The 22,356-nt window shown below is 35.7% G+C and overlaps 3 protein-coding genes across 8 annotated transcripts; 1 reads left to right on the forward strand and 2 right to left on the reverse strand.

Moving 5' to 3' along the window:
- Positions 1–1,849: 1,849 nt before the first annotated feature.
- LOC113727999 (peroxisomal membrane protein 11D-like) lies at positions 1,850–5,757 on the forward strand. 4 transcript variants are annotated; one of them, XM_027252449.2, is made up of 8 exons: positions 1,850–2,208; positions 3,698–3,904; positions 4,114–4,188; positions 4,319–4,393; positions 4,492–4,572; positions 4,686–4,760; positions 4,858–5,031; positions 5,507–5,757. In XM_027252449.2, exons 2-8 carry the CDS (start codon positions 3,713–3,715, stop codon positions 5,540–5,542), a joined length of 708 nt encoding a protein of 235 aa, XP_027108250.1. In that variant the 5' UTR covers positions 1,850–2,208; positions 3,698–3,712; the 3' UTR covers positions 5,543–5,757. The 4 variants fall into 4 exon arrangements, with proteins under 4 accessions (XP_027108250.1, XP_071932581.1, XP_027108251.1 ...); XM_072076480.1 differs by having other exon boundaries at positions 1,988–2,208; positions 3,662–3,904; XM_027252450.2 differs by lacking the exon at positions 1,850–2,208 and adding an exon at positions 2,215–2,356.
- Positions 5,758–8,536: 2,779 nt separating this feature from the next.
- On the reverse strand, positions 8,537–11,454 carry LOC113728000 (probable cinnamyl alcohol dehydrogenase 1). Of its 3 annotated transcripts, none has more exons than XM_072076481.1 (7): positions 11,298–11,454; positions 10,949–11,049; positions 10,095–10,208; positions 9,771–10,001; positions 9,391–9,676; positions 9,100–9,250; positions 8,537–9,007 (listed from the first exon to the last, which is right to left on the reverse strand). In XM_072076481.1, the coding sequence occupies exons 2-7, from the start codon at positions 11,035–11,037 to the stop codon at positions 8,811–8,813; spliced, it is 1,068 nt and encodes a 355-aa protein (XP_071932582.1). In that variant the 5' UTR covers positions 11,038–11,049; positions 11,298–11,454; the 3' UTR covers positions 8,537–8,810. The 3 variants fall into 3 exon arrangements, with proteins under 3 accessions (XP_071932582.1, XP_071932583.1, XP_027108254.1); XM_072076482.1 differs by having other exon boundaries at positions 9,116–9,250; positions 11,215–11,454; XM_027252453.2 differs by having other exon boundaries at positions 11,215–11,454.
- A 902-nt stretch (positions 11,455–12,356) lies between these two features.
- On the reverse strand, positions 12,357–17,251 carry LOC113728001 (F-box protein At4g00755-like). The gene is made up of 6 exons (XM_027252454.2): positions 17,114–17,251; positions 16,464–16,648; positions 13,636–14,058; positions 13,265–13,437; positions 12,948–13,066; positions 12,357–12,868 (listed from the first exon to the last, which is right to left on the reverse strand). The coding sequence occupies exons 2-6, from the start codon at positions 16,588–16,590 to the stop codon at positions 12,586–12,588; spliced, it is 1,125 nt and encodes a 374-aa protein (XP_027108255.1). The 5' UTR covers positions 16,591–16,648; positions 17,114–17,251; the 3' UTR covers positions 12,357–12,585.
- Between the last annotated feature and the right edge of the window lie 5,105 nt (positions 17,252–22,356).

A 22,356-nucleotide genomic window follows, 5' to 3' on the forward strand; every position in this document is an offset into this window, starting at 1 on the left:
TTTCAAATAATCTCCTATCCAAACACTCTAATATTAATATTAGGGAACTTCACCTGGGAAAGCTAAAAGAATAAAGATGATTTTTGAGACATCGGGCTAGACGATGAAGATTTTCATTTTCCTCTTCGAGGGTAGGACAACACAAAAGTTGACTTTGGTTCATTGTCAATTTTTTTTGCCCTTTTCGATCCCGAGGTGGGTTCAAAACTTTGCACTTGCCGTACATGCTTATCTTTTTTTGATCCGCGTTAAGTTTTAAGACGAACAAAGACAAAACAAAATTTTTTTTTTTTTGGTGAAAAAAGACAAAACAATTGTATATGGAACAGAAGACTTCAAAACCGCAAAGTTACTGTGTTTTACTATGTGCAACATATAAAATGGAAAATTACACTTAATTCCCCTATATTTATACGCTTGACTCACTTTGCTGCCTATATTTTGTTCATAAAGGCAACTGCCATTTCTTTAATTTGTAAAAATTTAGATGAATATGCCCATGCCATTATATAGTTTTTGCATTAGCTAACATTTTCTTGTTTTTGCTTCTTCATTTTTTACGCTATGAAATACTAGCATGTTTTTCTCCTTTGCATGGAAGGAATAATTTTTTTTTTATGTACTTAATCTTCTTGTCTTTTTTTATTTAATATTTTTTTTTATGATGAGCAATGGATTGATCATTAGCTGTGCGCATTATTGTGCCTTCAAAATTTAAGCAACATAATGTCATATAAAAATTAAGTGATTAATTAAAAAGAATTCTTGTGTTGCAATAGGTTATCAATTATTATCTTTTAAACAAATTATTTAATTTATTTTCTCATTATTTAAAACATTTTTCAACTAGAATAGTTATTAAGAGAAAAAAAATGTTACGATCAATTATGTATTTTAATTTATCAAGGTTTGAAATGTAATAATTGTGAACAAGGGTTGAAGTATAATAATCCAGGTTTAAGAAGTGTTGAAGTGGAATAAACAAAATTACAGGGGAAAGTGAGATAACATATAAATGTGGGGGATTATATGTTATTTAACTAAAATTAAACTACCGCGTAAAAAAAGTGGGCCCACGAAACAAAATCCATGAGTTGGATGGCGACTGGAGCCCAATCCAATAAGCCGCCGCCTTTCCGTCCCAGCACAGGCCACACCACATCCCTGCACGCATCTACATTGTTTTAGAGTAAATCTTATAATAATTATAGTATATACACTTTACATTTGGATTGTTGAATGCATATATATATACATATATATATATATATAATTTAACTTTCAAATTCAAATTATATGTCATACATCAAATGATAATAATATATATAATCCTTTTAATTACTCTTTTTTTTGTTTAATTTTTCACCCCTTCTAACGCTTCTCATCTCCGATTGCTTCGAACTCCGAATTTAATCGCGTTTAGCGGAGTCAACCTTTGTGGTTCCATGCATGCATGTACTCATTAAACTACTATTAGCATTATCCTTTTCATTTTCTTACCATTTGGTACAATGTATCTGATCAAAAATAAATTAAAGAAAGGTATTTAGTATCCATGTACCAAATGAACGTGGGATGTTTTACAAGAATGTCCTAAGAGTAACATATCAATATATCATCGACAATTTTTAATTTTTCCTTTCATATCTCTTTTTGTGGATGATAAAAAATTCAGAAATTTGCGAGAGACGATTTAATCACTGGACAATTATCAATTTTCTTTTTCATGTCTCTTTTTTGGATGATAAAAAATTTAGGAAAGATGATTTAATGACTGTAAGGTCATGGTAAATTGTTTACCACTAATAGAGTCACATTAATTAATGACATTGTTTGATCTATCTGGTAAACACATGATCTGCACCCTGAATCTGAGAGCTCCTAACACAGGGACTATATGTTTGCCAATTGAACCACAATAATTTTTTTTGATAAATATTAAATATGAGAAGATAATAATAGGGAAATGATGAGAGGGAAAAATATGGACAACTATTTTTTTTGGGGTCAAATTACTTAAATTCCATTTTGTTTTCTTCAGTTTTTGGTGGTAAGATTTTTTGGGTCACACAAACCCTCTTCCCTATCTATCATCGAGGCTGATTCACCCAAGGGAAAAAGAGCCTCACTTTTGTCATTAGGACATATTACAGCGGAAGGAGGAAAAATTGTGATTCTCAAGACAAGAAGACTTGGGCACATTTCCTGGTAATTGTAACACGACTAGTACTATTAATAATCCTCTCCTACCTCTTCATGCTCTGTCCTTTGCACACACGCACGCGGTAGTTTATCTGTGAAATTGGTGAAGGGCTTGTATTTTTTGGCCTGGCTATAATTTTGGTACCTGCTTCAGGTAAATCGGAAAAGTTTGAATTTTTTCTATGTGAACAGCATCTGTTTTGATTTTTGGGGAACGGGTCGACTTCGTTTTCTTGTCATCAGTTGAGAATTCGTGGACGCTTTGATGGGTTTTTGTTCGATTATGATTTCTTTTTTTAAATAAATTATTTTGTTGGATTTGTTGGAATTTTGCTTTTTATTTGTTTTCTTGGTGCTTATGAATACTGTCTTAATTTTTGGGGTGGAGGGTTGTTGGAAGATGAATTGAAGGAGAAAGAATTTGTGCTAACAGCAAAGTTGGTTTGGGGTCTTGAAGTCAACTTAACTGAAGTTAAAGGGTGATTGAGCTAAGTGAAGGATTTATCTTTGTTTGAATTTATTAAGGTAGCTGGTGATTTCCTTTTCTGAGATTCTTTAGCGTATACAATAGCATGTTTGCTGCTATTGTTTATTTATTGGATGTCTTTTGATGTGGTGTGAGAAAAGATTTGTTGCATCTTTCTTGCCTGATAGATTTTTATCATTAGCCTGAGTCGATAAAAATCGACGTCTCATCATGTGTGTCTGCAAATATAGGACATAGAAGACGAATATCATACTTGTAGTTCACCTAGATTCTAGGGCATTTGAGCTTCTGTTAGGTTTCTAGTTAGTCAAACATACTTGTGATATTGCTTACTAAAGAGACAGACTTCTCTTATGTTGTTTGTTATTTTGGCTTGACTGTACTTTCGACAAAGTTTAATCTTGGTGCTTTTAGTTGAATTACTTCATGAAAAACCATTGCTTTTGCTCATTAATTGTATCTATATGATCTTCAGAAGGTGAAAGAAATTCTAAAGATGGTTCACAAACATCCCTGTGTAATTTAGTCTTTGAGAGAGTATAAACCGACCATTTCTGAAGTCATAGAAAGTATTCCTGAATTGTCCCCTTGGCTTCCTGATAGAAGTTTCTTGGTCCACCTTTGGCTGTTAATAATCAGATATAAAATTTTGTCTTCATCTTTCGAGTAGTTATTTTTGTGTACTTTGCTGTTGGGGAAAATTATGGGTTTCCAAGATAGGTTCTCGATCGTTTAAAACCCACATGGTTGACAAGTCATGTTGTCTGCTGTTAAAATGGAAGATAGAAATGTAGGGAGATGAAAAAGGATGTAGACTGTTGAATATCATGTATCTTGATGTGAGTCTTGCAAAGGAATACTAAAATGTGCAATGTTGCCCTTACTAATTGGTATATTGTTGTCATGATTTTACCATTGAGCAGTGTTGAATTTTCAGTTTTGTCTTACATTGCTACCAGTTATTGGTTTTAGGATCCTCATTGATGCATCTCTTTCTTGGATTTCCAGTAAATTCCAACAAGTATGAGCACATTAGATGTAGCCAGAGCTGAACTTGCTCTTGCAGTGTTATATTTGAACAAATCAGAAGCCAGGGACAAAATATGCAGGGCAATTCAATATGGTTCAAAATTCTTGAGTAATGGAGAGCCTGGCACTGCCCAGAATGTTGACAAATCAACCAGCTTGGCTCGGAAAGTTTTCCGTCTATTTAAGGTCAAGATGGATTATAAATATCTCTTATGGCTTATAAATATGTGCTTTATGCTGTGACCTGTTTCTTATCCCATTGCTTTTATTGAGCCTTGTTGTGAACTTCTTATAATTTTGTTTTGTACACTCCTATTATGTTTCGATGATGGTAATAGTGGAAATATTTGTGTTCTTTTGCATTTCTTGACATTTTTCTGTCCTGTATTTTACAGTTTATCAATGATTTGCATGGTCTTATTAGCCCAAATGCTCCAGGCAGTCCACTTTCACTCATTTTGTTGGGAAAGGTATGAAGTTCACTTCTCAATCATGGTTTCATGAAATTTTGCATTTCATCATAGTTGTTGTTTTTTTTTGTGTGTGTGCGTGTGTGTGTGTTTTTTTTTGTTTAAATCTTTTTGATACTGTATTTTGCAGTCTAAAAATGCATTGTTGTCAACGTTCTTATTCCTTGATCAAATCGTATGGCTTGGTAGGACAGGCATCTATAAGGTATGGAATGAACATTTTGTATATGGTCTTTAATATTCAAGTGTGACATGAAATTTCACTGGAAATATCTAACGTAACTTAAATTCTTTTTAAATAAGAACAAAGAGCGTACTGAGCTGATTGGCAGGATCTCTCTCTTCTGTTGGATGGGCTCTTCAATCTGTACCACCTTGGTTGAGGTCTGTTGATTCTGTTGCATTCATATTTTGTTAATTATTATTTCTCCCATTATTCTGCTTTTCAGCTAACAGTTGATAGTTGCTATACATGTTTTGGTGTTCTGCAAGTTCAGCTAGGGGAGCTCGGGAGGCTTTCAGCATCAATGAAAAAATTGGAGAAGGAACTTAAGAATACCGATAAATATAAGGTTCATCTTTTCTGGAAGCATCTGCTTGGATGTCTTACCTTAACTTTTTCTTGGGAACCAATTTCCTTTTTTGGTGTTTGGCCCGTTTGTTTTGCAGAATGAGCAATACCGTGTCAAACTACAGAAGTCAAATGAAAGGTCTCTAGCCTTGATTAAAGCAGGAATGGACATAGTTGTTGCAGTTGGATTGCTTCAACTTGCACCGAAGAAAGTTACTCCCCGTGTAACAGGAGCCTTTGGCTTTGTTACCTCTCTGATTTCTTGTTATCAGGTACTTGATGTTTATCAGTTCTTATTAATATATGTGCGTTGATTGCCTTTGAATTTCCTAGCATGAAAGAGTAACGCATGCCAGTGGAAACTTAATTGTCCCAATTGTGATGAGTAGCCAAGTTCAATTGAAACTAAGAAGGTATTCTTAGAATGCTTCTACATAAATCCAGAAACGGGCTTTTCCATCCTCTTGCAACTTCCTTTCTCTTGTGTAAGAGCATCTTTTGTCCGAACCAAAATTTAATTAATGTTTCATGTCTTTAGTGTAGTAAATTCATTTCTTCCAAAATATTTAGAGCATTTTCATCCTTTTCATATGGTATGTGCTTTCTTTCTAAGTGTTGGGAGTGTTTAGTATGAGATTCTGGCATTGAAACATGCATGAGGTTTAGCTATTCAGTTTCCTGATGTCATCTGTCTTGTACATTTGCCAAGTTTTTGAGATAGTGAGATATTCTATTTCTGTTTTGCAGTTGCTTCCTTCACCGCAGAAGGCCAAGACGCCTTGAAGTTGGACTGATTGTCAGCCGGTGTCTGTCTCAGTTAAATAATTATTATTCATATCTGAGAGTTAAAAACTTGTGGCTGTATGATTGACGTTAGTCCTTCCCCTTGGTTAGAAGCTGCACTATAATCACCTTTCATTTTGCCATATGAATCTCTAATAATGATGTTTTACATGAAAATCACATTGGCTGTTGCTTTATTAGAGTAACTTTCCACATCTAAGTTTTCTGATTTATCCTTTTATGGAACTTGATCACAATTCGTGTTAAAACAGTCAATTCTTCTAAGAACGTTAACACTCCAATGACACTGTTTACAGAATCTGTATTTGAATGTCTTTGATATCTCTTCATGTCTGGCTGGTTAGAGTATTGCAACTAGAGTCATCCCGTGCAGGAGAATCCTATTTTCGCCTAGTTCGTGAAAAGAAATTCTGTTTCCTGCATCATACATGCCTGTGATGGGAATTTGTTTGTGGGATAGAACTGAGTTATGTTTTTAATGCAAAGATGTTATTGATCAGGAAAGATATATGCGGGTTACTGGTAAAAGAACAGTCTGCTATATTCACTCGTTATTCAAGTATGCAATGGTATTCTACAATCATCTTGCCATGAACATCTGACCTGAAGTACCCTTACATCTTGTTAATTTGAAGATTGGATGTAAAATAAATGCATCAAGTTATTACTTGCAAAAAATGGGATGAGTAAATTTCTTTTGCTGTAGTCAGCCGAGTATGAAATGGTATCCTACATTCATCATATTGCCCTGTACAAACCAGCTTGAATCTGCTGCACCATTTAGGTGCCAAGGTAAGATATGAACTTAAAAACATGAAGCCAAATAGTGCAAAACCAAAACATCAGATGCGCTCAACTCTGCAGGAAATAATAATTATGTTACATTACAGGTAGAGGAAACTATGATAAACATGAGAAGAATTAATAACACTCGCTTATGATTCATTGGGACTGTCGTGTTTCAGTTATTTAAAGATGCAAAAACAAAACGGGGTAATAAATTCATAATCTGTAACTTCATCCTAAGGTAAAATAATCTCCAAGAAAGCAAAATTGTCCGCTCCAAGAAGATTTCTTTCTTGGATATGCTTGTGCTAGACCACCTAGCCAAATAACGCCTAAAGATTTTCCAGGTTGTGTCGCATCATTGGTGAATAGACAGCTATCCCAGATCAAAGCAAAGGTGCCGCCAATTCTAGCGGGTATGTATCAGGTAATCTGAAGCAGTTCCTGCAGAGTTGTACAGAATGTAGTATCAAACTGCCTACTTCACCCTCTCTGCTTTTCCAAATTTATAAAAATCTTTAGCAGCAGTATTTACTTGCCTTTCGTGGACAACTATGTAACTCGAACATCCTCCTTTGGTCACTGTACCATCGGCATCTATTCCATCAAAAGTTAAGACTGCTCCCCTGGACCACAGAACCTCCAATCCATCCTCACATTCCTCTCACTTTCTGCAAGAATTAACGTAAGTTCCAACTCCAACTTTTGAAGCGTTTAACGTGGGAGCCAACCTGTCTTGCGATCCCAGTGATCTCGTGCCTGGCCTTGGGAATGATTAATACTGCAACTTGTAAAAGGGGACAAAATAGAAAAATTATCTAATAAAAAAGGCTAATCTGTTGCGTGATCAATTCCACAGGATACCTAGCATATCCTGTTTTGTTCCGGGTCCAGACAACATCAGCATAACAAACTCCACAGTACGCGATATCCAGTGAAACATCTTCGCTCCCAATGGCCCTGTAGAGAGTTTCAAATCCTGGAGACCAAGAAACTTCGAAGTAAATGCTATCACTAGCAAACCAGCCTGGGACGAAAATTAGATTGCTGTAGGTGAAATAGAAACTAACAGCAGGTCCTGATTGCTAGCAGCCTGCAGTTTTTTCCATGCAATATTTCAAACAGATTATTCCAGATGATATGAATTAGACTAGGGAATCAGAGGAATTCATTTACTCCGTTTGATTTTTCTTGCAATCAATCAGTATTCATTGAAGAACTATGTTTATTCTTGTTTCTGATTCCCCTTGCAAACCATTAAGGGGGAAGTGTATCCATAAGGATGAACGATGGGCTGCAGAATGCAGATGGTACAAATACAATCCAACTTTTCCTGCAATATAAATGACAACGGAAGTGAAAAAGAAAAAAATACACAAAACTCTACTTTTGGGCCGACAACACAATTAACTCTAGACGGGATAGGCATGCGAATTCACACTCCACTCGAACTTCTTTTGCAGAAGAGAAAACTAACGTGGCGGACAAACCTGCGGCTGAATTTGCAAGGAGACAGGACCCCAGAAGGTGTCTCTTGCTGCACAGCCGAGGCAGTCCTCATGATCACTTGCAAATGTCATTGTTTATAAACCTTGAAATGCTAAAGAGACATGTAAGAATCAAAAGGAGAAGTCAAGAAAACGAAGTAAGAGGAGCAATAATAATTTCCCTACTCAAAAGGGTGAGCGCCAAAGACAAGGAGTGTTGTTTGGTCCTAATTAGGAATGCCTTTAATAGGAGTGAGCACTGAATCGGAGAAGGAAGAGGGGTTGTCGGATTCCTGGAAACGTCTATTAGTTGCTTCATAATCTTCGTTCAACTTCACCAGCAGCGTCATCCGTTACATCTTCCTTTTTGACCAAGGATGAGATGAACCAGAATATTACAGTAAAACTTGGCCTGATGATCCATAATGTGTAAGGTCAATCTCATCATTCATAACATATTACAATAATCTAGTGGAGCTTTTGTTAAAATTGGGATCCTTAAAATTTACAATGATCAAAAAACCATGAGTTAAGATATTTGCAAAAAATTACTATATAGGGGGCTTGTTAGACTGTTGATTATTTGCAAAAATTTATTTGTTTGCATCATCATATATTTTTTTATCTCATATACATCACATTACATCAACGAAAAGTAGCATGTAAGCAACGAAAAGTAGAATGTTAGACAATGCCAGAAGAAGAGAAATACAGTAGTATGAAATTGGTTTGAAGTTCTGTCAACGATTTACAACTCGTGAAATTGCAGTGGACAATCATTGTGCGAAACGATTGCCACGGAAGAGTATTCTGCTCTGGCCTGGACCTACGTCAAGACCATGCTAGAGGAGATATATAGTCCCTACTCCATAGGATATAATGCTAGGTTTGAACCCTGCATCTGCTACCATATGCAACTTCAATTTTCAAGCTTAACGAATCCCACTCATTGCAATAACAGAATCTGACGCATCTTACTTGAGGGAGTTGGCAATATCAATAACGAAACGATATTTAACATCCTTCTTTATCATCCTCTCAAGAGCCTCATTTGAATATTGAATTGGAACTACTTCAATCTCTGGGTAGATCTTGTGCAAAGCACAGAAATTCAACATTTCCTGCGTCTGTTTCGTTCCACCAGTTACACTCCCAGATACAGTTTTCATACCTGCAAGAAGCCACATAGTTTATAAGCTACAATGCAGGTTCTACGACAACAGTGCCACGACAACGTATAGATGTAAATGGTTAAGACTGTACCCAGGATTAGGGTTACCGGGCTGAATTTTACTTCACTTGGGAAGCCAACCAGAACAAGAACTCCAGCAGTCTTCAACAGTGAAAGGTATGGATCAAATGGAATATCTCCAGCAGCAGTATCAATAATGAAGTCCAATGAATTCGCTAGTGCCTGCACAAGATAAGCAGTCAAAATTGGTAAGGAATCAACACTTTCTTGCTTTAGCTAAAATCAATTCAACCCAAAAAGAGTTGGTTACTCTGCTAAAATGCAAGCAAGGGACTACAGTTGACAAGCTGATGGTTGCTTACACTCATCTGCTGTTCATCAGATGAGACAACAAAATTGTCTGCTCCCAGGCGACTCACTGCCTCTTCTTTCTTGGATAAACTTGTACTGAACACTGTGACTTTCAATCCAAAAGCCTTTCCAAATTTCACTGCCAAGTGTCCTAGGCCACCTAGCCCAATAACACCCAAAGTTTTTCCAGGTTGGTTCATGTTGTGCCGTATCATTGGTGTGTAGACAGTTATCCCTGCACATAGCAAAGGTGCTGCCAGTTCCAGTGGGTAATTATCAGGTACTCTAAAGCAGTACCTGTTGAGTAAGAAAAGAATATTAGTATTAAAGAGCCTAGTTCCCCCTCTGCTTTCTGAAATGTCAAAAATCTTTAGCAGCAGTAAACACTCACCTTTCATGGACTACTATGTAACTAGAATATCCTCCTTTGGTCACTGTACCGTCCACATCTATCCCATCAAAAGTGAGGACTGGCCCCTTCGAGCAGTGAACTTCCAATCCATCATTGCAATACTCACACTCTCTGCAAGAATTAACATAAGTTCCAACTCCAACATGGTCTCCAACTTTGAAGTGCTTAACGCGGAAGCCAACTTGTCTTACGACCCCAGTGATCTCGTGTCTAGCCATGAGAGAGATTCATAAACTTTTCAAAAGGGGCAAAATATAAAACACTAATGAAACAATTATGTCTTTTGTGTGATCTAGTACCTACCCAGGCACCAGAGGATACTTAGAATGTCCCCCTTTGTTCCTGGTCCAGGCAACATCAGCATAACAAATTCCACAGTGTGTGATATCTAGTGAAACATCTTCACTCCCAATGGCCCTGTTGAGTTGTCAGGGTTTTAACCAAAGAGTTTGAATAATTTCGAAGTACAAAGTATCAGAAATATCTTTCTTTAAAGAGAGAGAGAGAAGCTCGTGGCCATGATTCATTAGCCAAAGGAATGTACAACAAAACAAATGTCTGGACACAATTAAAAGCCTATTAAGCTAAACCACCTGTGGTTCTCCTAATAAATACATCTCTCTTAAATTCAACTCCACATTACTTCACTGAAAGCCAAGGAGAGAAGTAATGCACAATTGGAATTGCTGTAGCAATGAGCCTAGGACAACCAACAAGTTGGTGTAAGGTGGAATACAAACTAACATGAGTCCCTGATTGCAACCAGGTTGTAGATTTTTCTTATGGAATATTTCAAACAGTAAGCTCCAAATAGATAATACAAATCCAGGAAATCAGATGTAATGATTACTCCATGGAATTTCTGAATTCCCTTTACAGTCCATCAGTAGTTACCTAAGCATGTTTCTGATTCCTCTTAGAAACCATGAGTCATATACATATATCTGTGAAATGAGCAATGTGCTGCAGATGGTACAACTGTTAACCAACTTTTACCAGCTTTTCCGCCAATCCTGACGAGCAAAGGTAATACTAAAAAGGGCACAAAAACTCTCCCCTTGGGCTGACAAGAAAGTTGGCTAGACGGCATACACATGCAAATGCACACTCAATTAGATCTTCCTTTCCACAAGAAGAAAATGATGAGGTAGACAAACCTGCGGCTGAATTTGTAAGGAGACAGATACCCAGAAGGATCTCTTGCTGCCCAGCCAAGGCAGTCCTCATTGTCATTTGCAGAACTCATGGTTTTACTGCCCTAAAATACACAAGCAATACATACGAATCAAAGTAAGAAATCAAGTTGAAAGCTTGCAGAGATCCGTGTGTAGTGATGTGAAATGCAAAAGTTAAAAAACCAAAAAAGAAAAGAAAAGGATAGAAAAAGCGACAAGAAAAGATTAAAGAGAAGGTAATGATTGACCTGATCGTTCTCAAGAAACCAAGAAACCGTAATAAGAACAATATTAAATTCCTCAGCCCAAAAGGTTACACAGTCTAGTAAACCTGATGCTTATCGGGGACGCGGGCGATGGCGATGGCGATGGCGATGGCGGTGGCGTTGGTGTCAGTTAGGAAGCCCTTCCTTCGTCAAGAGGAGCGAGGATCGATTAGGAGGAGGAAGAGGGTCGGAGGGAGATGGGACCTGGGTTACCAGTAGTTCGAGTTCACTCGTCGGGTGTAGATAACGGATATATACGTACAAGGACATCGCACCTGGTACTGCTGACCAGAATCTGATGGGACCATATTCATGGGACTGAACGTGGATGTGAAAAATGATGGGATTCTTAAATGACTAGAAAATTAAGGTTGTGTTTGGATTGTATTTTTTAGAATTTTTTTATAAAAAAATTATTATAACTATTTGACGTATATATGAGATAAAAAATAATAAAAAATATAATTACAAAAAATAGCGTCATTTTCAGACAACAAAATGACTGTCCAGACAGACAAGGCGTGCAAAGATATTCAAATGCTAGTTTGATGCAAGTTGTTAAACAGATCGAAGAGAACTAATTTAATTTAATTTAATACTACATCCAGCATCGTTCCCAAACAGCCGCCAGCCATGACCAACAATATATTTTTTCAGTCAATCCTGAATCATTTAATTCCATGATCCAGGTTACCAGCTCAGACCCTCATTCTACCCATAAGGCAAAGCCCAGAGCCTCCGATCTTTTTGTCTTTTTCCTTTTAAGCTGGTCACCCGAAGTTATACGTTTAACAGAAAAAGCAATTAATGGGCCAAAATAGTTACTAGCTGCAGAAAATTCTCCGAATTCCCGTGCTATTGAGGGCCATGAACATATATATACTGCTTTGATAGAATGGAGGCCTTTAAGATGGCCTGTACTAGTTCTGAAAGGTCTGGTCCATCTCGTGTTCAATTGACTTACTGATCAGAGTGATTGATTTGATATCCAGCTCCATCTTAGCCTTTGTCGAAAGCTAGTCCCCACCACAACACCAAAACAAAACCCCCCCCCCCCTCCCCCAAAACAAAGAAAAAAAACAAACCCCAACCTCCATCTTTGCCTTTGTTGCCAGAAGTACTGGTAACATGAAAAGGGTTTGAACTTTTGCATACATCACATATAAGATCACATATACAAGGGTTATATCACTTGTGGAGATAAAACCACCACAAGAAGCACTACAAAGATCAACTCTCCGCCTCTAAAGCAGAGGTTGTTTGAGAACTCTAAAAGAGAAAAAAACTACACAGATATGGTAACAAGGATTTATTAAGAAAGAAAACAAGAGGAAATAGAAAACCATCCATGAATCAGAGAACGAATTGATCCATTTCATTCTCCTCGTCATCCGAATCAAAGGGGCCATCGGCTTCTTGGTTACCGCCCACCAAATACTGCAACAGGCCCACACGTCCCCAAAACACATCTTCTGTTGCTATTATCGGCATTGGTGCAAGCTCAGGCTCTTTACTTTGTAACGTGTGTTGAAGAGCATGAGGGCAATACTTTAGCAAAAATTTCCCTGATGGTTCAAGGATCTCGACATGAAATGCAGGAGACAAGGGCCGCCCCAAAACTTTAACATGAGAAACACTGAATAGGAGGACATGATCAGCTGGCGTGTCACCACGAGTATCACAGCATTTATCAATTAAAAGGCAAAAAGACTAACCATATGTAGAGTAATCCATCCATTTCTTGTTGTTGAACCCTCCCCAACAGCTCGATCTGCAAAAATCCACCAATGCAAAGAGCAGGCTGTGAAAACTTGAAATGCTGCAACCGGTTTTCCTGCATGTAAGATGTTATTTCAGCTCAGTAACCCTGACAACTTGCTCATGCCATCACTCAAAAGTAAATCAACATCAAGCCAAGTAAATTTCCCACATCTAAATTAAAAATGAAAAAGGAAAGAAAGGAATAAGGGAACACAAACATAGGGTGCAAAAGGACCATCAAACTGAAAACAAAAAAAATGCAATTGAGTACCTGAGTCATTGCAAACTCCTCTGAAGTGTACGTCCATATGAACTTGTCATCGGCGGGCTGTTGCAATGGCAAGTATGAAAGATCATCCTCTATGTCTGTTGGTGATTTGGGATGTCCCATTCGAAACCTAACCGATTTGGCAGAATATATTGGGTCGCCTGGCTGAAAAAAGGCTGGAACAAATAACACAACAACATTAGAGGAATGCCTACTTTATGGATTCTCTTTCATTTTCTTCAAAAATTTACTCAGGAAAATAGAAGGAATAGGAGCTAGAACAGATAGCGTTCTCCACTTCCCCTTTCCCTCCCCAAAAGGGCCACAAGGAAATAAACGAAAAGCGCGTTAGATAGGCAGAATATCGAACTTACCTTCAAATGGTTGTATGTCAATCTCAGTAATAACACAAAAATCAGCTTTTAGTTTGTAGATCAGTGTCTCAGGCACAGAAGGATCTTTATGCCCTTTACTTGACCAGTACGAAGCTCTCAATGCAAACCTGTCTCTTGGATCTAGTGTATTCACAATGCTTTCATCTGGATAATTATCTGTGCTGGAAGCACTAAATGCCTCTGCTATGCACTCAACAGGTGACGATATCAGTTTCGTAAGAACTTGAGACAGAGAAGCGTAAACCTTATGATCTCTCTCCAGGATATCCCATTCCAAGGAATTGCTAGCTCCAGCATGGTTCAGTGTAATTGTTCGTGAATTGGATTCAGTTACATGTTCAACATTTGCTAATTGAGGATAAAATTCCACACACAGCTGCTTAGATAGCCCAGTGGCAATTACTGCAGAAGATAATAAAATTGTCAGAAGGCTTGACATGATTTTCCTATTCCAGTTAATTCTCCATCTTCTCTTTTCAGACCATGGAACGTGATATATGGAGGGTTCCACCACACTGCATAACCTTTTCTTATTTTGAAAGCCACCGCTAAGTGGTTTAAATTTACAAGATAGTGACCAGAAAAATTGATTCTAAAACAAGAAAGAGATATTCCCTGTGAAAAGTTTTAATGAAAGATTTTATAAATCTAGAATCATCTTGTAAATAAATGTGCTTATTAAATCAAGAATTGATCCACCTATATAATATACAGGTCCAATGTAATTCCACCAAATATGAACAATAAATACTTGAAGAATCACGTAGAGATCAAAAAATGCATATGTACGTCAAGTGATAACTAATCATCTATTCTTTTCATTCATCATTTTCAACATACTGATATACAGGTTTGAGAAAAACCAAGATAACATGAGATTTCAGGCTATGGTATTGCATTTTTAAGTTGAAAATATCAGAAGAGCAGATACCCAATAAATTCAAGTCCTAAATTTAGCCTCCTATTTGTTGGATGGAATACAATGCAAATCTATATGGAGATTTAAATCTCTTGACATGAGAAATACAGTTCAATTACACCCTTAAAGTTATAGATTTGTTATCAAAACAATTTTCATCTTTATTGCTTCATACTTCGTGCTTCAGATATTATACATTTAAAGTTAAGCAACATCTGCAAATGACAAACCTTTTCCCTGTAGATTATTATCCAGTCATACCACTATGGGCTTCACCAACTCAGCAACAAAGGTTTCACCAATGAATGCATATGCAAGTTTACATATCATGCTTGCTTAAAAAGGGGATGTTCCTTCACGTACTATTACCACAGCACTTGGCAACCAGTAGCTCAGAATAATAGGTGCAAGAATATGTTGATTGATGACTTCAACAACCGTCATATCAATCACAACATCATATGCAGATACAAGACAAAAGTGAAAAAGCAACTTTACAAAGATCTCACACCAGCTATATGATATTAGTACCAAAATTTTCCTGTTCCTTCTTCAGCCAGCCCCCCCCCCCAAACCCCAAAAAAAAAGGTTCTTTTAAACTTGTCTCTCCAACAGCAATAACTCCTGCAATAAAAAATAATTCTGCAAAAAATTTTACCCATTGGCTTCGTGCTTATGTAACAATGACCCTTCCAAAATAAATTGAGTAAGAAGGCAAAATCAAATTTTCTTGGAAGAGCCGTTGACAAGATTTAGTCATATTAAGTAGCCGAAATGCTTCTGAATAAACTTCAATATTTCCACGCAACAAAACAACTTGTTTTCTGGATTTCAAGATTGTTGTTCACAGAATAGACAAAAAAAAAAAATTATATAGGCAAGTACACTTGGATTCTTATACCATGCTACCATATATCTGTTGAAAAGCCAAGTATATCTGCTTGCTTTCTTAAAGATATGTAACAGAGAATAGGTAGTAAATTAGACGTTACTATCACAATAAGAAACTAAGTCAACAGTGTGCATCAAATTTATCTGTTCTATAAATTTGCTTCTTCAGAAATTATCTAGTAACTCTAATACAAGGCTTGACCTTATTTGCTTTATTTCCTTAACCAAAGACTTAAAAGGACCTTATAAACCAGACCCATCTGATTAAACAACACACTGACTAGTGCACCCAATCAATGTGGAGAATGAGCAACATTTATGCATCTACAACACAATAAGAAACTTTTGGAAAAATTTTTATCTCACCACTGAGCATGAAGTTTCAATCATAAATTCAAGAAAATACTACCAGACTTGTAATGCAGTATTAGGAATGCAGTAACAGATTATGCTTTAGGTTAAAATTTTCTCTTCCTTTTCTGTAGCTACTTTGTCCAAACATGATTGCCTCATGAAGGACACTGAGCAACCCCTTCCCCCTTCTAGAATGCCTAACCTGCTACATCTTAAAACTGCAGCAGAAATTATGAGCATAAGTCCCAAAGAGAACAAGGAAAACAATTATAATGTAAAAACCAAACAAAAACAATTACTCGATTTCTTTATGCGGGGTAAGTTGTCTAACAAAAAGCATGCTAACAGACTATGTAATATTGGGTCTAAGCATGATGAGAGTCTGGGAACCCTAACTTGGCACAAGGAACAAGTAAACTTGGAAAATAACAAGATAAAGACATACTATAAGTTTGTAACAAATTTATCACCATTTATTCTCAAGCCTCTCCCAAATTGGAATAATAAATCAGTCAATTCATGCAACAACAGCGAAACTAATTCAACCACATGCAGTATCATATCTAAATGGAGTCGGCAAGCAAACAATTTTTTAACGGAAAGCCAGAACAGCAATATGGAAATCTCAGAAATTATAGCTCACCAAAATCTTGCCAATGACGAGACACAACACTAGCACGGACTAAATCTGCTGGGTCATCCAAACGCTCGAAGATATTCAGAACCATGTCAGTTACAAGGGATTGTACGAAATCCACACATGCATCCATTTTACACTGATCAGCTCAATCACAATCAGAATTCTTTCAATGATTCAACCCCTCAAACCTGAATCAATTAAGCATAAGAAATTCAAAAACCCAGTAGCAAACTATCGTATCCAATTGAATTAGACGCCAAAAATGGAAAACCACCGAAAAGGACAAATCTTTGCCTCCGCCAACCACCCACACATACACAAGACATTAGCTTTCACCCTAGAACCAAATAAAACACATCATGCAGTCATCGCGCCATTACATTTAAGGCTTCCAACCTCCCCTAAACACAACAATGACGAAATTACAAACAGGGACCCACAGAAAGCGAAAGTAATCAGGAAATCAGCAGCTAAAAATGCACCCTATCATCGAATACATGAATTAGGCAAAAATCAACTAGGAAAAGAAAACCCCATAAATCTATTCCACAATTAACTCGCAACTTCACACGAAATTGCGGACAAAAAGGGAACCCTGGGCAAATGCAGCGTAATAGAGTATAGACCAAGAAAAGAACAGGGTAGAATCATACCAGCTTGAATCGGAAGAAGGCAGAAATAGGAGCACGTCTGATAACCTAGGAGAATAAATGCCCAGTTTAGCAAAACGAGTTTTTTTGACAAGTTTTTTTCCTGCAAGTTTTTCTCTTACGAGTTCATTTATAGGGGATGAGTAAACAGAGATAATAAAAGACATTAATTCTGCTTTGCACCCTTTAATTTAGGCCCGACTTCCGTTTATATCCTTAAACTTCAAAATGAGACATTTAACCCCCTTGAAAACTATAAGGGGCGCTTGGTTCTTGCTTTGGAATTGGAAAGGGAAATAGAATAATTCCTAGAAGGCCCACTAACGAGAGTTTTGGTCAATTTCTCCCAATTTGATCGGGAATCATGAATGACCAAATTTTATGGTATGATTCTAATATTTTAATTCTCATTGCACTGGACCAAACGTGCAGTATTGAAATTATTGTAATTTCAAGTACCAAAACTCCTAAATCAAGCTGCCCTAAATGGCATATTCCGTTAACCTCTTATTGCAACTTTTAAAAAAAAAAATCAAATTATTGGGGATATAAATGTAAACTTAGAAATTTCAAAGAATATTCCCTTACAAATTTTTTACAATTTTTGAAATTAAGGAATTTTTTCTGTTTCTTTCTTGTTCTTCCTTCTCCTCTTTTTGCCTTTCCTTTTCTTCCTTTTCTCCAAATCCAGATCTACCACCATGGTCAATAGCTTCAATCAATATATCTAACAATATAATGCAAATGCAGATTTCTCCATGGCTGAATAAAGTCTAATGATTAGAGAATAAAAATCACTTTGGTTCCTTGGTTTTAGCTTTCAGAAATCCATGGATTTTTTTTTTTTTTGTTAACCAATTCTAGTAATCTGGCTGGAATTGGCAATTCCGGCCATTTTGAGCCAGTGCTCTTTGTTGCCCCGTCAAACCTTCTTGATCTTTGTGAAGTGAATTAGAGCCTTCATATTATTCCAAAACCTTAGAGGTGGCAGTTTTTCATCCCATCAATTTGGATCTCAAGAAGCTATCGAGCTCCTCGGGGTCTGTGGGCTGGTGATAGGATTGTCTCGTTAGGTCCCAGCTAGGGGTGCAAACGAGTCGAGCTCGAGCCGAGCTTTGGCTAAACGAGCCGAGCTCGAGTTAATTTTGTGAAGCTCGAGCTCGAACTCGACGAGCTCAAAATATCAAGCTCGAGCTCGAGCTCGAGTTTAAAAAATAAAAAAATAATTATTATTATTTTATTTTTAAAAAAATAAAAAATAAATATTTATTTTTAAAAATGAATAAAATAATAATTTTTTAACAAATAATAAAATATTAGGGATATATATGTAATTTTACTATTAAATAAAAAATAAATATATAATTGAGCTCGCGAGCCAACGAGTTTAATGTTTTTGAACTCGAGCTCGAGATCGACTTAATTGGCTCGAGCTCGACTCGAACTCGATATTGACGAGCTCGAGTCGAGCTCGTATTCGAGCCGCTTGCGATCGGCTCGCGAGCGGTTCGATTCGCGAAACACCCCTAATCCCAACACCGTGTGATGAGAGTTCAATTCCCTCTACCGTCTTGTGTATCTTAGGAGGTGGATGCACAAGTACAGGAAGATTAGTTCGAAAGGATATTTCCTGTGTTGACAAAAAAAAAAAAAAGAAGCTATTGAGCACATTAGTCTTCAATAATTGTACTAAAAACTAAAAAGCTTCCCTTTAAAGTCCCAATCTATAGTCGTAGGCAAGACGCTACTTCTGTCTTCAATTCTTGGAGATAAGAACTTTTACGTAGCCTATTAGAGATTGGAAATTGAATTGATAAGATGGCATAGCTAGATTTTTTGAGTGGATTCGTCATTCAATATGAGATTTTGGAGATTGGAGATTGAGTTTGGATCTTTCTTTTTAAGTCTGAAAGAAAGAAAATGAAGAAAGAAGACGAAAAGAAAACGAATAAAGGATGAAGAAAAAGAAGAAAACTTACCTTTTTTGAAGATTTGAGAGGCTTTTTTCTATTCTTTTTCCTTTTTGGTCTCGTGAATCTACAATTATGCCCTCAATAAATTTAGATTATTTTGGTTGTAATAATTAGTCAACAGAATCTCTCAACTGATTTGTTAGTTTTCTACATTTCATCAAGGATTATATTTATATAGTTGAGTGGGACAGATTTTGTAGTTTAGGGTGTTCAGTGTCCCACTCTGAAGTTTAATAACGCAACTGTGAATTGGTCAAAATTAAAGGGTATAAAGTGTAATTAACCCAAATAAAAGCAAGGCGTAGTGCGGCAGATAAAGGGGCAAATTTTGGGAAGGTTCAGTTTTGGGAGTTTGTTACGATAATAACCGATAAGCATATTTAAGGTTCGAATCGAATCGAGAAGCCAGCAGTATATTGCAGTAGTCTTTTCTTTTCTTTTTAATAACTTTTTGTATCTAATTGGGCTCTATTAGCCTTTCATCCATTAATTTTTGGATTTATTGTGTATTTTACATAGTTCTTTTTTATTATTATTATCAAGGAGATATAAAAGAATTACTTTGGTTTTTTTAAACTTTTTTTGTTGTGTTTTGTTTTTAAAAGTATTACTCTGGTCTCTAGTTACTGCTACAAATTGCTATTGTAACAAAGCCTGACCAACTTTTTGGTGTAGAAGTGGAAAAAACATATATTTTTTTTGGTGCAGTACTTTTGAATTTACAATACATCCTTTAATGAGGTGATTACAAAACATATCTCTTTTGTTTTTTTCGCTGAGAGCCAAGGTACTCTAACTTGAATTGCTAACAGTATGGCCTGAAAACTTGACTCAAACTAGATAATGACTCAAACTTGACTCAATAAGGTATTTGACTTGAGTTCAAGGAAAACTAAAACTCGAGTATGAATAGTGTATACTAGTGTGAATATTCGTACTACGCACGGTGCTGATATTATTGAAAAAATGAAAATAAAAAGGTGAATTAAAAAAAGTTAAAAAATTGCACCAATACAATTCAAATGCAATATCTGTCTAACAATAGTTTGAAATATAATGGAATGTGTATATCATTCAAAAATTATCTTTTTTTCAAAAGATAAATCCTAAAAAATAATAAAAATTTATATTAGAAAATGAATGATGTATGAATAAAAATGAATGTAATTAAATATTGTTAAAATGAAATACTTACAACTATTATGCATTCGATTTGATAATCTTATATGAAGGTGCGAACACTCTTCACACCAATCAACTTTTAATACGAAGGCCAAAATTGGTGATTTAATTAATTATGTTGAATTTTGTGGAGTGCATACTACAAATGAAAATGCACGATCTTTGTATGAATTGATTCATTGGTTGAACAACCTATCACCATTGTCCTGAGAATTAAGTACGTGCGAAATTCAAAATTAGTGTATTTTTTTTTACATAGTTTATAAATAGCATTATAAAAATAAATATATATTAAGAAATTCTACTTTTCTTTGTAATTCTCTAAGAAAAAAAATATCACAACCAAATACGAATTGTGCATGTCTATTATGCAGATTAAGATGCATGTTATTACTGGAATTTTTTATTTGTATGTTAACATTGTACCTGTTTGACAAATAAAATGTTATATACAATATAGAAAAATATGTTGAAATTAAAGGTACATGAAATTAATCACCTAACAATAGTGTCGACCACGTCATTACAATGCATGTACACTGTTTTGAAAAATAACCTTCAAATCGGTATAGTTGGGATTTTGTCCGTCGAATTTGAGTGAGATTTCTCTTTCGTTAACGCAAAGTTGCTGAAACTTTTCGAACTGCTGTGTGGAATTGTTGCAGTACACGTTTCGTTTTCTAAACAAATATTTCTTCCTTTGCAATCTTGCAAGTTTGAAATTTAGCTGTCGTTGAAATGCTTGTAGGCGGGCATGTTCCATGGTGAAATTATGTTAAGGGCTAAGATGAATACCATAAAAAACTGGAAGAAAATAATAAGTTCTTGGGAAAAACGCAAGAAAGTTCTCTTAATTGGAATGAGTACACAAGAAAGTTGAATGGGGATGCTATGTTTTGGAGGACTTTTAATTGGAGTGGAATTTTAAATTTGAGGGCTCTTAATTGGAGTGGGAAAGTGGGAGAAAATGTAAAGTAAACGTGAGCATGATTATAGGATTTTTAGGAGCGGTTATAGGATTATCTAAGAGATAAACATTTCTTAAATTGGAGGACTCTTAATTTGAGTGAAAAACGTAGGGGAAATGTAGAGAAAATGTGAGCATGATTATAGAATTTGTAGTATATTCAATAACTTGATACTCAAATCACCGATGAGATAAAGTTTGCTTAAATAATCTTTACAGTGCCCTAATCCCTTGCAAAAGAGAAAAACGCTAAATAGCCCTAATTGGCATCGCAAGTTACGTCAACGTGCCAGTGGCATCTAGGCCTAATTTTTTTTGGGATCAAAATCTAATTGGTTCTGCTGTTTCTTGATCATGTTGTATGCTTCTGAATTAAAATTGTATTAAAATAGCATGTGAATGAACATTTGTCTTTAATTAAGGAGTAAAAAAGATTTAAAATATAAATAAATACAAAAGTATAAAAAGGATTTAAAGTATAAATATATTTAATGATTTATGAAGTAGATTATGGGAAAGTTTTATATTTTAAATTTGATTGGTGATAGGGTAGGTTATAAGCCAATATTTTTTATGTATTAAAATAAATGCAAAAATCTAGACAAAAATCTATAACCCACTACTTTTTCCATTCTTGGGGTTTATTTTAGAGTTAAATATAGTAAATCCCTTAACATTACATTTAGCGTGCTTTATCCCCTCAACTTTACATTTAATAGCACTTTACATTAGTTGCACATTTGTGATTTTTGTGAAACGTGATTGTAATTTGCAAAACTCATTTGTAGGGGTGATTATAGGGTTAGTTTGGGGATAAATATTTCTTAATTCTAAAAATGTAACATTTTATTAAAATAGCATACGAATGAGCATTTGTCTTTAATTAAGGGGTAAAAAAGATTTAAAGTATAAATAACAAAGTATAAACGGTTTATGAAATAGATAGTGAGAATGTTTTAAATTTTAAATTTGATTGGTGATAGGGTTAGTTATAACCCACTATTTTTTATGTATTAAAATAAATACAAAAATCTAGAAAAAAGAATAAGAAGTTTAGAAGCCATTGAGAGGATCTCTGCTAAAAACCTCTTCTGCAATACATATAGATATAGATAATATAACTT

Source organism: Coffea arabica, chromosome 2c (genome assembly GCF_036785885.1).
Source record: "Coffea arabica cultivar ET-39 chromosome 2c, Coffea Arabica ET-39 HiFi, whole genome shotgun sequence".
Lineage (NCBI taxonomy): Eukaryota > Viridiplantae > Streptophyta > Magnoliopsida > Gentianales > Rubiaceae > Coffea > Coffea arabica.